This window comes from Salmo salar, chromosome 05 (genome assembly GCF_965601325.2).
Source record: "Salmo salar chromosome 05, fSalSal1, whole genome shotgun sequence".
In the NCBI taxonomy this organism is placed as follows: Eukaryota; Metazoa; Chordata; class Actinopteri; order Salmoniformes; family Salmonidae; genus Salmo; species Salmo salar.
The window spans coordinates 64329085-64344251 of record NC_138295.1 but is presented as its reverse complement, the minus strand read 5'-3'; the positions used below and the strand labels follow the sequence as shown (position 1 = coordinate 64344251).

General features: G+C 43.5%; 1 protein-coding gene across 4 annotated transcripts in view; it reads left to right on the top strand.

Moving 5' to 3' along the window:
• LOC106605411 (triple functional domain protein) overlaps positions 1–15167 on the top strand; it is a 134776-nt gene that overhangs the window by 44252 nt on the left and 75357 nt on the right. For all 4 annotated transcript variants that reach the window (XM_014201021.3, XM_014201019.3, XM_014201020.3 and 1 more), the window contains 3 exons: positions 12228–12302; positions 13020–13134; positions 14573–14765. In XM_014201021.3, the coding sequence (XP_014056496.1) occupies positions 12228–12302; positions 13020–13134; positions 14573–14765 (383 nt within the window). The remainder of the gene's footprint in view (positions 1–12227; positions 12303–13019; positions 13135–14572; positions 14766–15167) is intronic.

Below are 15167 nucleotides of genomic sequence, written 5' to 3'. Positions count from 1 at the left end.
GCCGATTTTTTTTATTTATTTGTAATAATGACAATTACAACAATACTGAATGAACACTTATTTTAACTTAATATAATACATCAATAAAATCAATTTAGCCTCCAATAAATAATGAAACATGTTCAATTTGGTTTAAATAATGCAAAAACAAAGTGTTGGAGAAGAAAGTAAAAGTGCAATATATGCCATGTAAGAAAGCTAACGTTTAAGTGCCTTGCTCAGAACATGAGAACATATGAAAGCTGGTGGTTCGTTTTAACATGAGTCTTCAATATTCCCAGGTAAGAAGTTTTAGGTTGTAATTATTATAGGAGTTATAGGACTATTTCTCTCTATACGATTTGTATTTCATATACCTTTGACTATTGGATGTTCTTATAGGCACTTTAGTATTGCCAGTGTAACAGTATAGCTTCTGTCCCTCTCCTCGCTCCTACCTGGGCTCGAACCAAGAACACATCGACAACAGCCACCCTCGAAGCAGCGTTACCCATGCAGAGCAAGGAGCACAGCTACTCCAAGTCTCAGAGCGAGTGACGTTTGAAACGCTATTAGCGTGCACCCAGCTAACTAGCTAGCCATTTCACATCGGTTACACCAGCCTAATCTTGCGAGTTGATAGGCTTGAAGTCATAAACAGCACAATGCTTGAAGCACAGCGAAGAGCTGCTGGCAAAATGCACGAAAGTGCTGTTTGAATGAATGCTTACGAGCCTGCTGGTGCCTACCACCGCTCAGTCAGACTACTCTATCAAATCATAGACTTAATTATAATATAATAAACACACGGAAATACGAGCCTTAGGTAATTAATATGGTCGAATCCGGAAACTATCATCTCGAAAACAAACCGTTTTTCCTTTCAGTGAAATACGGAACCGTTCCGTATTTTATCTAACGGGTGGCATCCCTAAGTCTAAATATTCCTGTTACATTGCACAACCTTCAATGTTATGTCATAATTACGTAAAATTCTGCCATATTAATTCGCAACGAGCCAGGCGGCCCAAACTGTTGCATATACCCTGACTCTGCGTGCAATGAACGCAAGAGAAGTGACACAATTTCACCTGGTTAATATTGCCTGCTAACCTGGATCTCTTTTAGCTAAATATTCAGGTTTAAAAATATATACTTCTGTGAATTGATTTTAAGAAAGGCATTGATGTTTATGGTTAGGTACAGTCGTGCAACGATTGTGATTTTTTCGCAAATGCGCTTTTGTTAAATCATCCCCCGTTTGGCAAAGTCGGCTGTCTTTGTTAGGAAGAAATAGTCTTCACAGTTCGCAATGAGCCAGGCGGCCCAAACTGCTGCATATACCTTGACTCTGTTGCAAGAGAGGTGACACATTTTCCCTAGTTAAAAGAAATTCATGTTAGCAGACAATATTAACTAAATATGCAGGTTTAGAAATATATACTTGTGTATTGATTTTAAGAAAGGCATTGATGTTTATGGTTGGAGCAACGTGTACCTAAGCGATTATATGCAACGCAGGACAGGCTAGATAAACTAGTAATATCATCAACCATGTGTAGTTAACTAGTGATTATGATTGATTGATTGTTTTTAATAAGATAAGTTTAATGCTAGCTAGCAACTTACCTTACCTTAATTTTCTCCTGTCCCCTCGGAGGGTGGAGCCAGGAGCGCCACACATTCTTCTGCATTTATTATCTCACCACTGGTCACAGGTGCATCCCAACTGGCACCCTATTCCCTACATAGTGCACTACTTTTGACCAGAGCGCTATATAGTGTACTGTATAGGAATTGGAGGTACCATTTGGGATGCACCTGTGACCAGTGGTGAGATAATAAATGCAGAAGAATGTGTGGCGCTCCTGGCTCCACCCTCCTAGGGGACAGGAGAAAATTAAGGCCATTTGTCATGAAGATGGCTGAGAGAGAGCTACGGAATGAGATCAGGGTCTACTGTAAATCTCCACCATCTCAACCTGCCACTTCTTCTTCCAGGTGCTTCTCATTACAGCCCTGGGCTACATCCCAATGGGCTACATCCCTGGTCAAAAGTAGTGCACTATATAGAGAATAGGGTGCAATTTGGGACAGTGCCCTGGTCTCCTGTCTGTCCCATATCACCTTGCCCTGCCTCTGTCTCATCATAACAGTCCTCTGTGAGAGCTTGTTGTCGGGTGGAGGTGGGATACTAGAGAAGATGGGGGAACAGATGTAAGGTATAGTCTAGTGTTGGCCTTGCCCTGTATGGGACGGAGAACGGACACATGCTACATTCTCCTTCCTGTACAGGCCAAGTGTTAACCTGTAGACTATAGCTTAGTGTTCAACATTACACGTTGTCTTTGGATTGCACTTGTGATTTGTGAACCAGGCTCATAGAAGAGATATAGAGGGATGGATCAAAGGGTGAACACCCCGTTGCCCATGGAGAGGCCAATGGTAGAGTTAACAATGCCCCGGTCGATAGAGGGAGAGGGTGCAGTAAAATAAACGAGGTGAGGACAGTATTGGAAGTGTCTGTGTAAGAGAGGGATCAGTCGACAGATGGCCACAACACTACCTTTAAAAGCAGGGAGGGAGAAAAGGGTCATTTCACTAGTTTATAGGCTTTTTGGGGTGATGCACGGAAAATACATTAACATACTGATTACAATGATGTTTTATATGGCAGAGTGGTGTTTTAATAAAAAACTGTAAGAACACAGCTGTGAATTTCTCTACGTAGTACAACACAGTATTGAAGACGCCTAGCCTAGTGTTTTTCATTTAGTAACATTGTCTTAAAGAAGCTGCAACAGCACAATGAAAGAGATTGTGAATCTGTTGAACTGAGAAAGGCTGGGTCTCTTCCAACTGTCTGTGAAGGTCGTACAGCTCTTTAGTTGTTTGGTCTCATCGCTCCCCCTGGCACTAATGGAACATGAGACTGTTGGTATTATAGTGTAGGTTGTCACACTGGAGAGATGGAAAACAACATATCAACAGCACCATGTAATTGGTCTTTAATCGTCTATGACTGGTCCAACAATATTCAGAAAGCACAGCATGACACCTGGATTTAAGAATGTATCCGTTTATATACCTACGATTTCACCTTAAATCCAAACCCTGCCAGTGCCCACCCAGCGTGTCTGGTAAGCTCAATCAAGCGCACCTAAAATATAATATAAATCAAATAAAATAAAATGTTCAACCCAGGTCTGCTAAGTACTAACGGCAGAACCGGATCAGAAAACAGCAGTGACACGTTCTGTAACGTTGAGAGACCTGGTCACTCAGGACTGTGCCCTGTTTCTGTTCTGCCTTCTGCTTATTTAGAGTCTCAAAAACTGGCAAAAGAAAGTGGCACATCGTTTACTCAGAGGAAATACTATACTTAAACCCCCAGAAAAAGGGTGTCGGTGCTGCGCAGAGCAGAGCCAGGCGAAAGCACACAGCATACAGGCAAAGTTTCCCTCTCCATCCAAATGAGATTAGAGTGTCTCAGGCCTCTGTGACTGGAGCTGCAGGGTGAAGAGAAACACCCACACTTCCTTTGGATTTGAAGTGCTCCAGAGTCAAGCTGAGCTGATTGCATGACACAGCTGTGAAGAATGGCTCCCATCACAGCCCTAACCATGGCTTTCCACAAGGGTCTGCACCCCAAATGGCACCCTATTCTCTATACAGTGCACTCGTTTATAGGGCTCTGGTCAAAAATGTGCACTATGTAAGGATAGGGTGCCATTTGGGAAACAGACAAGCTCTACATCCTGGTCCTGCGGCTGTGGCCAGGAACGCTGGGTCTGATTCGCCTCATCAGAAATCATCCCCATACATTTGCACCAGGGCAGGAAATGCATTTAGTATGAATAAGGGAAGTGGTGGATGAACCATTTAATTCCATTTGTTTGTTCACTGTTTGGGGGCTTAGCTACTGTATAACATCGGGGCTGGGGAAGTAGTAGGCCTGCCTTAGCTGCTAAATTATTCTGTCCAGAATGTCCTTATTGATTGGTTTTACCCTCCTCCTCTAGCCCAAAATGAACTTACTTGACCTGTGCTTGGCTTTTTCAAGCTACTTACTTACTTAAACCCTTTTGCTCCTTGTAGCAGCATAGGTCATCCACAAGGTCATCCACAAAACATCCTATTCGGGGCAGAGCACTATGTAGAACATGACTAACTGGGGAGAGTGAGGACTTGTGTACTATCACACTGGTGTGGAAGTCAGTCCTCTGAGAGGCTAAAAGTCTCCGGCCCAAATGGCACCCTATTCCCTATATAATGAACTGCATGAGCCCTGGTCAAAAGTAGTGCACTATAAAGGAGATAGGGTGCCATTTGGGGACAACCATGTGAAGCAGCTGGTCTTGCTGTCTGTCTGTGGTCCTTGTAAGTAAAGTGCTGTTAAACTGACTGAAGAGGGGATTGACATACTTTCCTTACACCATGCCTGGTGCCTGGTGAGAGAGAGGTTACTGTGAGGCTACAGGCTTTAGACTAGAGAGAGCTGCTGGCCTAGCTCTATGTTTGTTACACCATGCCTGGTGCCCGGTGAGAGAGAGAGGTTACTGTGAGGCTACAGGCTTTAGACTAGAGAGAGCTGCTGGCCTAGCTCTATGTTTGCTTCAGTAGATCAGACCAGGCACAGCACAGGGCAACTTCCCATTCTGAGGGTCAAAGGTAGTGCATTATGAAGGGAATGAGGTGCCATTTGGGAGGCAGACATGGACAACTTAGTGTAGTACTATACGCAGTGTTGTGGGTCCAAAACCTCTCTAAATTCATATTTTATTTATGCATGTCTTCTCAAAGAGCTGGAGCTGGTGGACTTTATTTCCTGTTCAAGCTACTGTTGTTCCATTTGTCCATACACCCGGTCATACTGTTGTTCCATTTGTCCATACACCCGGTCATACTGTTGTTCCATTTGTCCATACACCCGGTCATACTGTTGTTCCATTTGTCCATACACCCGGTCATACTGTTGTTCCATTTGTCCATACACCCGGTCATACTGTTGTTCCATTTGTCCATACATCCGGTCATACTGTTGTTCCATTTGTCCATACACCCGGTCATACTGTTGTTCCATTTGTCCATACACCCGGTCATACTGTTGTTCCATTTGTCCATACACCCGGTCATACTGTTGTTCCATTTGTCCATACACCCGGTCATACTGTTGTTCCATTTGTCCATACACCCGGTCATACTGTTGTTCCATTTGTCCATACACCCGGTCATACTGTTGTTCCATTTGTCCATACACCCGGTCATACTGTTGTTCCATTTGTCCATACACCCGGTCATACTGTTGTTCCATTTGTCCATACACCCGGTCATACTGTTGTTCCATTTGTCCATACACCCGGTCATACTGTTGTTCCATTTGTCCTTACACCCGGTCATACTCTTGTTCCATTTGTCCATACACCCGGTCATACTGTTGGTGTGACAGTTCTACTTTTTCAATTTCTCCAAGAGCTCCCGAAGTGATATATATCCACATAATAAAACAGATATAGAGGAACTTGTGTACAGGATGCCGAGGTATTGGTGGAGTGTGTCTGTATTCTGCACAGTGCTGCTTTCATCAGACTGTGTGGCTATAAGGATTTTAGTTTTATTCATTCAGTAAATCTGTCGGCAGTGGCACTCCTTCTGCTCCCTCATAATTGACATTGTAATTCTATCTACGGGAGGGAGCACCATTTTTTTACATGATAATGTACCCAGAATCCGGTAGCATATTTTTCAGCTTGTGCAATACCTCCACTGCTGCGATGTGTGGGTGGGGGGAATGAACCCTAGCTGAGACAAAGGAAGGAATGTATATCCTTCAAACCATGACTCAAGTCACGATTTACCTGCCTCACATGACGTTTAGTGACTTGAGGACAACACTGTTATTAGCTACATCAGCCAACACCACACCATAGCTCAAGTGAACATTGTGTGTGCATTGTGAAACATCATCTATTGTAAGGCATCACATCGACAGCTTCAAATGCTGCACCGCCTTCCTATCATCACCATCATGGTTCTGTTGAGCCATTCATTTCCTGCCAATGAATGGTTGATGTCAATATGATGCAGCAACTGCCATCTCCTGAAGTAGATCAGACTCCATGAATAAGTCATGTGATTAAGTTGTTCGTTACATTGTTTGAACAGAATATTTCTGATCTGATTGCATCACCGCCTGGTATGGCAACTGCTCGGCATCTGACCGTAAGGCGCGACAGAGGGTAGTGTACATCCAGTACATCAGTACATCACTGGGGCCAAGCTTCCTGCCATCCAGGACCTACAGTGGTAAGAAAAAGTATGTGAACCCTTTGGAATTACCTGTATTTCGGCATCAATTGGTCATACAATTTGATCTGATCTTCATCTAAGTCACAACAATAGACATACACAGTGTGCTTAAACTAATAACACACAAATCATTGTATTTTTCTTGTCTATATTGAATACATAATTTAAACATTCGCAGTGTAGGCTGGAAAAAATATGTGAAGCCTAAGGCTAATGGCTTCTCCAAAGCTAATTAGTCAGGAGTCAGCTAACCTGGAGTCCAATCAATGAAACGAGATTGGAGATGTTTGTTAGAGCTGCCCTGCCCTATAAAAAACACTCACAAAATTTGAGTTTGCTATTCACAAGAAGCATTGCCTGATGTGAACCATGCCTCGAACTAAAGATATCTCAGAAGACCTAATATTAAGAATTGTTGACTTGCATAAACCTGGAAAGGGTTACAAAAGTATCTCTAAAAGCCTTGATGTCCATCAGCCCACGGTAAGACAAATTGTCTATAAATGGAGAAAGTTCAGAACTGTTGCTACTCTCCCTAGGATTGGCCGTCCTGCAAAGATGACTGCAAGAGCACAGCGCAGAATGCTCAATGAGGTTAAGAAGAATCCTAGAGTGTCAGCTAAAGACTTACAGAAAACTCTGCAACATGCTAACATCTTTGTTGATGAGTCTACGATAGGTAAAACACTAAATAAGAATAGTGTTCATGTGAGGACACCACGGAAGAAGCCACTGCTGTCCAAAAAAAACCTTGCTATGGCATGACCTCAAGAGAGCAGTTCACACCAGACATCCCAAGAATATTGCTCAACTAAAACAGTTTTGTAAAGGTGAATGGTCCAAAATTCATCCTGACCGTTGTGCAGGTCTGATCCTCAACTACAGAAAACGTTTGGTTGAGGTTATTGCTGCCAAAGGAGGGTCAACCTGTTATTAAATCCAAGGGTTCACATACTTTTCCCATCCTGCACTGTGAATGTTTACACAGTGTGTTCAATAAAGACATGAAAACATATAATTGTTTGTGTGTTATTAGTTTAAGCAGACTGTGTTTGTCTATTGTTGTGACTTAGATGAAGATCAGATCAAATTTTATGACCAATTTATGCAGAAATCCAGGTAATGCCAAAGGGTTCACATACTTTTTCTTGCCACTGTATATACTAGGCGGTGTCAGAGGAAAGCCCAAAAAATGGTCAGAGACTCCAGTCACCCAAGTCATAGACTGTTTTCTCTGCTACCGCAGGGCAAGCGGTACCGGAGCGCCAAGTCTAGGACCAAAAGGCTCCTTAACAGCTTCTACCCCCAAGCCATAAGACTGCTGAACAATTAATCAAATGGCCACTATTTACATTAACCCCCCCCCCATTTGTTTTATACACTGCTGCTATTTGCTGTTTATCATCTATGCATAGTCACTTCACCCCTACCTACATGTACAAATTACCTCTAACCTGTACCCCTGCACACTGACTCGGTACCCCCTGTATGTAGCCTCGTTATTGTTATTTTATTGTTACTTTTTATTATTTTTTACTTTAGTTTATTTGGTAAATATTTTCTTAACTCTTTCTTGAACTGCACTGTTGGTTAAGGACTTGTAAGTAAACATTTCACGGTAAAGTCTACACATGTTGTATTCGGGTCACGTGACAAATAAAGCTTGATTTGATAGCACAAGTAGTGTTTCCTTCTCTTCTCTCCGAGGCACTACAGTAGTAGGACTATATTGTAGAAAGCCGTTTCTATGCCATTTGTTTTCAAAGGGCACACGACAGCACACTGAGTGAGTAGAATGGATTACCCTCATTATTAATGCATTATCAAGGATGAGTGATTGACAACCTTCATTTCATGCTTGGCAGACTTGTAAATGAAGGCTGCGTGGTTCTGCCTGGGTTATAAGGATTGTTCACCAATTACTGTATGGAGGGATATTGCAGTGAAGGTGCTGGGATATTGGTGTTTGTACTCATGTAAAACAGGCTGAACATGTAGGCCTTGCAGTGAAAATCCTATATAAGCTCATATGCTTCAATTGCTTGGGCTAATTTGATGATTCTACATGTTCTGGTTCAGAAGTGACTTATTGCACCACACTGCGTGCAGATCACTGTGTGAGGTGTGTGTGTGTGTACCTGGGGATGCCAGTGAGGTAGGCTATGCTTCTGCGGAGGGCATCTGTTCATATTCACGATTACTTCTGGCCACCTGGATAACACAGGAACCAGCATGAGAAACACACAACAACCACTAAACAAGGTGTGTCTGGCCTGTCTTCTAGGTGGAGCATTGTCTGAGACAAACATAGTGGAATTCTGCCTCTCCCTGCTGACCCTGATCTGTACTTCTAGCAGTGTGTGTGTGTGTGTGTGTGTGTGTGTGTGTGTGTGGTGCTGACCCTTCTCGGTGCCTCTAGCAGTGCAGTGGAGATCAGTGTTGGATGTGGGCCATTATCAGGCTGTTACATAAAAACACCAGAGAGAGAGAGAGATAAAGAGAGAGGTGGGGGGAGAGAGAGAGAGAGACGGGGAGAGAGGGGGGGGGGGGGGGGAACAGAGGAGTTGTGTTTCCAGTGGGGCCCATGCCCTGTGTTACTGTACCACACACACAGGTCTACACTCACATGCTGCTGCAGGAATGTTTAGACTGGGCTGACATGCGTGTGTCAGATCATGGAAGGGAGTTGGACGATAAGGAGGGGGGAGGGAGGGAGACAGCTTTAACAGCTCTGGTGGTATTGTTGTCATGCTCACACCTCTCCTCCTTAGTTTGATCAGAGCAATATGCTGCTCATATTCTGAACTTGACACACACACACACACACACACACACACACACACACACACACACACACACACACACACACACACACACACACACACACACACACACACACACACACACACACACACACACACAGCCCTGAGGTTCACCCACCTATGGTGTCTGCTCTTTGGATGAGGGTACACACAGACACACTAATACAATACAACGATTATAGAAGCATTTTACCTCCCCTGTCCCTCTCGAATGGTCTCTGTCCCAGCTGGTTGCCTGAAGCAATAGATGTTTCACAGTTACAACAGTTACAACAGTCAGTAGATCAGGTGTAATTGGTTGTATACTCTTAAAAAAAAGGTTTACAAAAGGGTTCTTCATAGCCCTTTTTGGTTCTGGATAGCACCTTTTTTTCTAAGAGTGTAGCCTAAGCCTAGAGTGGAGGTGACAGAGAGGACTGGATCCAGTGTTATATTGACAAAATATACAACAGACAGATGAGGAAAATGGTAACACTGGTTAGGGGAAAATACATAACTTCATTAAAACATAACGAATTTGGCCAATAGCAATAGATTAAATCAACTCATTAGCCCACAAAGGCAAACATGCCTCAAACACAGGGCAAAACGCCCAGAAACGAACGCATCTGAGTATAAACTGCAGTACTCTGTACTACATGTTACCTCAAGAACAGATCTTACAGAATGATGAGAGCGGCATCCTAAAAGGACCTTCCCTTGGCCTCACCTGGCATTATCCATTCCCGTTTAAACAGGTTTTCTCTCCATCGAGGCACAGTAGTAGGCCAGAATTGTACAAAGCCGTTTCTATGCAGTTGTTTTCAAAGGGTACATGACAGCACACTGAGTGATTATTCATGCATTATCAAGACAGAGTGATTATTCATGCATTATCAAGACAGAGTGATTGTTAATACATTATCAAGACAGAGTGATTATTCATGCATTATCAAGACAGAGTGATTATTCATACATTATCAAGACAGAGTGATTATTCATACATTATCAAGACAAAGTGATTATTCATGCATTATTTACATTTACATTTTAGTCATTGTAGCAGACGCTCTTATCCAGAGCGACTTACAGTATTGAATGCATACATGTTCATACATTTTTTTTTTTTCTTCTGTGCTGGCCCCCCGTGGGAATCGAACCCACAACCCTGGCGTTGCAAACACCATGCTCTACCAACTGAGCTACAGGGAAGGCAGAGTGATTGGCAGAGTGATTGTTAATACATTATCAAGACAGAGTGATTGTTAATACATTATCAAGACAGAGTGATTGTTAATACATTATCAAGACAGAGTGATTGTTAATACATTATCAAGACAGAGTGATTGTTAATACATTATCAAGACAGAGTGATTGTTAATACATTATCAAGACAGAGTGATTGTTAATACATTATCAAGACAGAGTGATTGTTAATACATTATCAAGACAGAGTGATTGTTAATACATTATCAAGACAGAGTGATTCATACTTTTTTCTGTCCGTCTCTGGCAACTGTTTTAACCTCATCTCAGAATGAACTAGTACTTTTAATCGGCATTCACACTCATTGACTCGGCCATCTTTTTTTGATAGGATGCTATTAATCATATCATGCAATGCCTTGTGAAAGTTGGATTTTATGTTACAGTAAAATGAATGATCAATTTTGGATAATTGCAACAACAACAAATCCATTGAGCTGTGACAAAGTGGGTTGGGGACAGGGGACTGCAGTTTGAGACTACGAGGAGTGGTTTGATATGGTAATATGACCATGAATGCATCCAAAATGGCACCCTATCCCCTATTTATTGCAGTATTTTTGACCAGACCCCATGTAGAATAGGGTGCCATTTGGGACACAAACCATCTCTCCCCATGGGGTGGAACAGTGAGTGGGAAATACAGTATATTACGTTGCAGCTTTGCAGGAGATAAAACCTAGCTACTGCCTATTAGCATGTCCATAAAATATTCAGAGTAAGAGCATAGGCCTCGGAGCTTCCTTTCCCTCCACTATACACACACACACACACACACACACACACACACACACACAAACACACACAGCATTAACTCTGAAAGTTGGATAATGAAAACCAGCTTGATGACTCTCCTCCGTGTCACATTCTATTGGAGTCCAGCATGAACGAGGCAACCCTCCCCAGACTACCACCTGTGTATCGCTGTGTGTTTTCAAATTCAACTCCTCCCCAACCGTGATTTCCCTCTCTGCTTTATTTGAAATAGACCTCTCTCTCGCTCCCTACCTCTCTCTCTCTCATTTTCCCTCTCCTCTCGCTCGCTCTCTCTCTCCCCCACTACTACTACACTGAATGACTACAGGATTTACTCTGTCTTATTTGGGGCGGTAGGTAGCCTAGTGGTTAGAGTGTTGGGCCAGTAACCGAAAGGTTGCTAGATTGAATCCCCGAGCTGACAAAGTAAAAAAATCTGTCGTTCTGCCCCTGAACAAGGCAGTTAACCCACTGCTCCCTAGGCTGTCATTGTAAATAAGAATTTGTTCTTAACTGACTAAAGGTTAAATTAAAAATAAGAAAATGTACAGGCTGTGCTATGATGCTATGACACAGTGTAAAGGTGTGTGTGTGGTTGTACATACACGTGTGGGTTGCTCTCTATATTGAGTGTAAGCCATCTGGTGAGTATATGAGTTAAGTCCAGAGCTATAGCTATGATGCTATCTATCTAGTCACTGCTTTGACTGCTTGGTTGTACATTAAGGATTTAACCACTCTGTTCATGATAATGCTCATAACTTCTATGGTCTATTTTTGTTGTTCTTAGTGGTTGTCACCATCCTGAATTCATATTAGGCCTTCTCAAGAGTTCAACCTGTCATAGGGTTGTAATGACAAAGAGATGGCGGGTTTCATCTCATGTCAGGGTTCTGCTGCTGGAACTGGGTCAACATCAGAGACTGATTTTTAACAGACTGGTACTCTGTGGCTCTGAACTTTTTCAGTCCTAACCCAAAGCTGGTTGTGTATTAGTAGTGATGAGAACATGACTGATTGACTGACGTCATGTTATCAAGTCAACTTCAATCCAAAACTAAACCTTGATGGTCTGATTTGCTGTTCTGACTGACTGCATTTCCCTGTTTATTTCAGGGTTTCATCGAAATGAGGAGATGAAGGCCATAGACGTTCTGCCCATCCTTAAAGAAAAGGTTGCCTTCATATCAGGTGAGAAACACAATGTCTCTGATCCATGGTGTTTACCATTCTATATGGTCTGTAGAATGTCATGGGAATACACACGCACGCACGCACGCACGCACGCACGCACGCACGCACGCACACACACACACACACACACACACACACACACACACACACACACACACACACACACACACACACACACACACACACACACACACCACACACACACACACACACACACACACACACAAACGACCTCACATGATTCACTGCAGCTCTACATTTACAGCAGAGCACTGGGAATAGGCAGCACATTATGGTGGGAACAACAGCCTACAACACAACACAGGGAAACATCAGGCAGGCAAGGCTTCCTCTACAGGGAGATGTAGCTTCAGCTAAGCTGTGAGTGGAGGTCTCTGTGTGAACCGTGCCATGACCCTGACCTGCTGTGACTTACTGCTGACATGAGTTAGTCATGTCAAGACTCATGACTTAGTCTTGCCACTAACTAAAAGCTATAAAGTATGCTGTAAACAGCTATAAATATAATGCGGGATTTTACCTCAAAGTACTCCTATTATTGTAAAATAGTAATGCATTCTTCAGTTGCCGGTATTACGATAAGAGTCCATTATACTGTAAAAGGTGAGGACAACTAGCAGGATTTGTAAATCCCTGTTTAGTGGTTGTCCGTTGTTGTGTGTTTCTCATGGTCCTGGTTCATGTGTTCCCCAGGTGGCCGAGATAGACGCGGGGGTCCCGTCCTTACCTTCCCAGCCAGGAGTAACCATGACAGAATACGAACAGAGGACCTCCGCAGACTCATAGCTTACCTCGCTGGTATCCCCAGGTACTGTTTCTTATACATAAATGATAACTGAACACACTGTTGAACCCAGCCCGGCCTCCTTTCCCTGCACTACACATACACACGCACGCACCCACACACACACACACACACGCACGCACCCACACACACACACGCACGCACCCACACACACAAACACAGTGTTAACTCTGAAAGTTGGATAATGAAAAAAAGCTTGTTGACTCTCCTCCGTGTCACATTCTATTGGAGTCCAGCGTGAACGAGGCAACCCTCCCCAGACTACCACCTGTGTATCGCTGTGTGTTTTCAAATTCAACTCCTCCCCAACCGTGATTTCCCTCTCTGCTTTATTTGAAATAGACTCTTCCTTTTAAGCAGCCACCTCCCTGTGCAGCGTTAGAGAGAATATTATACTCCAACCCTCAGCCTGGTGCAGTACCGTTACCACTTTACCACTGACTGTTGACATAGTTTACTCAGTATACAGTGTGTGTGTGTCTGTGTGTGTCTGTATGCATTTGCGTGTCTGTCTCTATGCGTGTGTGTGTGTGCGCATGTGCGTGTTTATAGTGTAGTGCAGTGCAGTCCAGGGCTGTATGTAGGTTAGACTCCCCCTGGGCCTCTCTCTGTAGGGGCTGATGAGGCCAGCCAGGCAGGCAGGCAGAGCAGAGCAGAGTGGGTCACTTACTAATAACTAACTGCAGATAGATATTCTCAGGCCAGATCTCCTTTTCGCTCTCTCTCTCTGTGCTGTTTAGCTGCAGGCAAGCTTCTCCTCTTCTCTGTCTGTTTTCAGTGTTATTGGATACTAGCCTAGAGGCTGACTAGTGGTTAGGAAAACAGTGTAGGGGATCTGGTGCGGGTGGCATCCGGAGGGAAGGGGCGTCGGTCTGGACTAGGACGTGGGAGGCGTGGGCGGTTGGCTAGCGGAGTTGCTAGTGGAACGTTACCTCGGCGAGACTGTCTGTGCTGTCCACTCAGCGGGAGGGCAGTTTTACACTCTCTCTTTTATACACACAAACAAACTCTCGCTCTCACTTTATCTCTCTCTCACTTTGTATTTGGCTCTCTCTCCAGTTCACTCGTTCTCTCCCACTGTTTTCTTATTGTTTCTCTCGGGGAGACGGGTGGGCTGGTCTTTTCCGAGAGTGAAGTCATAGTGATTTAGTTCAGAGCACAGGGCCTCCTTCTGCGCTGTGAGACACTCACGTTAAGCCTTAAACACTGGGGATATCCTTTTATGGTACTTTTGCAACGGGACACTTTTGGTAAGCGGAGTCATTGAGCATCTCAACGTTTCCTTTCTTCTGAGGCACCTGGTGAAAGAGATTTTCACCACCCATTTCATTTTCAATTGAATATTAACAATAGTTTTTTTGTCACGGAAGTAAACAAAATATTTGAGTGGTGATTTGGGAATTTCATGGCTGCTTGTGGTTGTTGTCTTGGTTTGTCTCAGTGAGGAGGTGAGCAGACATGGCTTCACGGTCATCGTTGACATGCGAGGCTCTAAGTGGGACAGCATCAAGCCTCTTCTGAAGATCCTGCAGGAGTCCTTCCCTTCCTGCATCCACGTCGCCCTCATCATCAAACCAGACAACTTCTGGCAGAAACAGAGGACCAATTTCGGGAGCTCCAAGTTTGAATTTGAGGTAGGTCCACCGTGGATTGTCTCTTGTGATGACATTCATACAGAATCATTTGAGCGAGCGAGCGAGCTACCTAGCGCGAGATTGCCTTATGGGTTCTGAGAATGCTACTATAGTATTATGACTCAACCACTTTGAATCGATTCTCAGATGTGGATCTTTTCCCAAAAGTGACTGAGGAGATTTGATATCTTAATCATCTTTAGGCTATACTGAGAATATGTTTGTAGTCTCTGGAGTTGTAATGCATGAGGAAATTAGTTTGCAATGTGAATGTTTTTATTTGTTTTTCTTCAAATTAATTGTTTGCCTTCAAATTGAATTTAAAGTTGTGTACAAGTGTTCCAGGATGTCGTTATGAGCCCTAGGAAGTGGTTTGTGGAATTGGAAAGTGATATTAAAGCT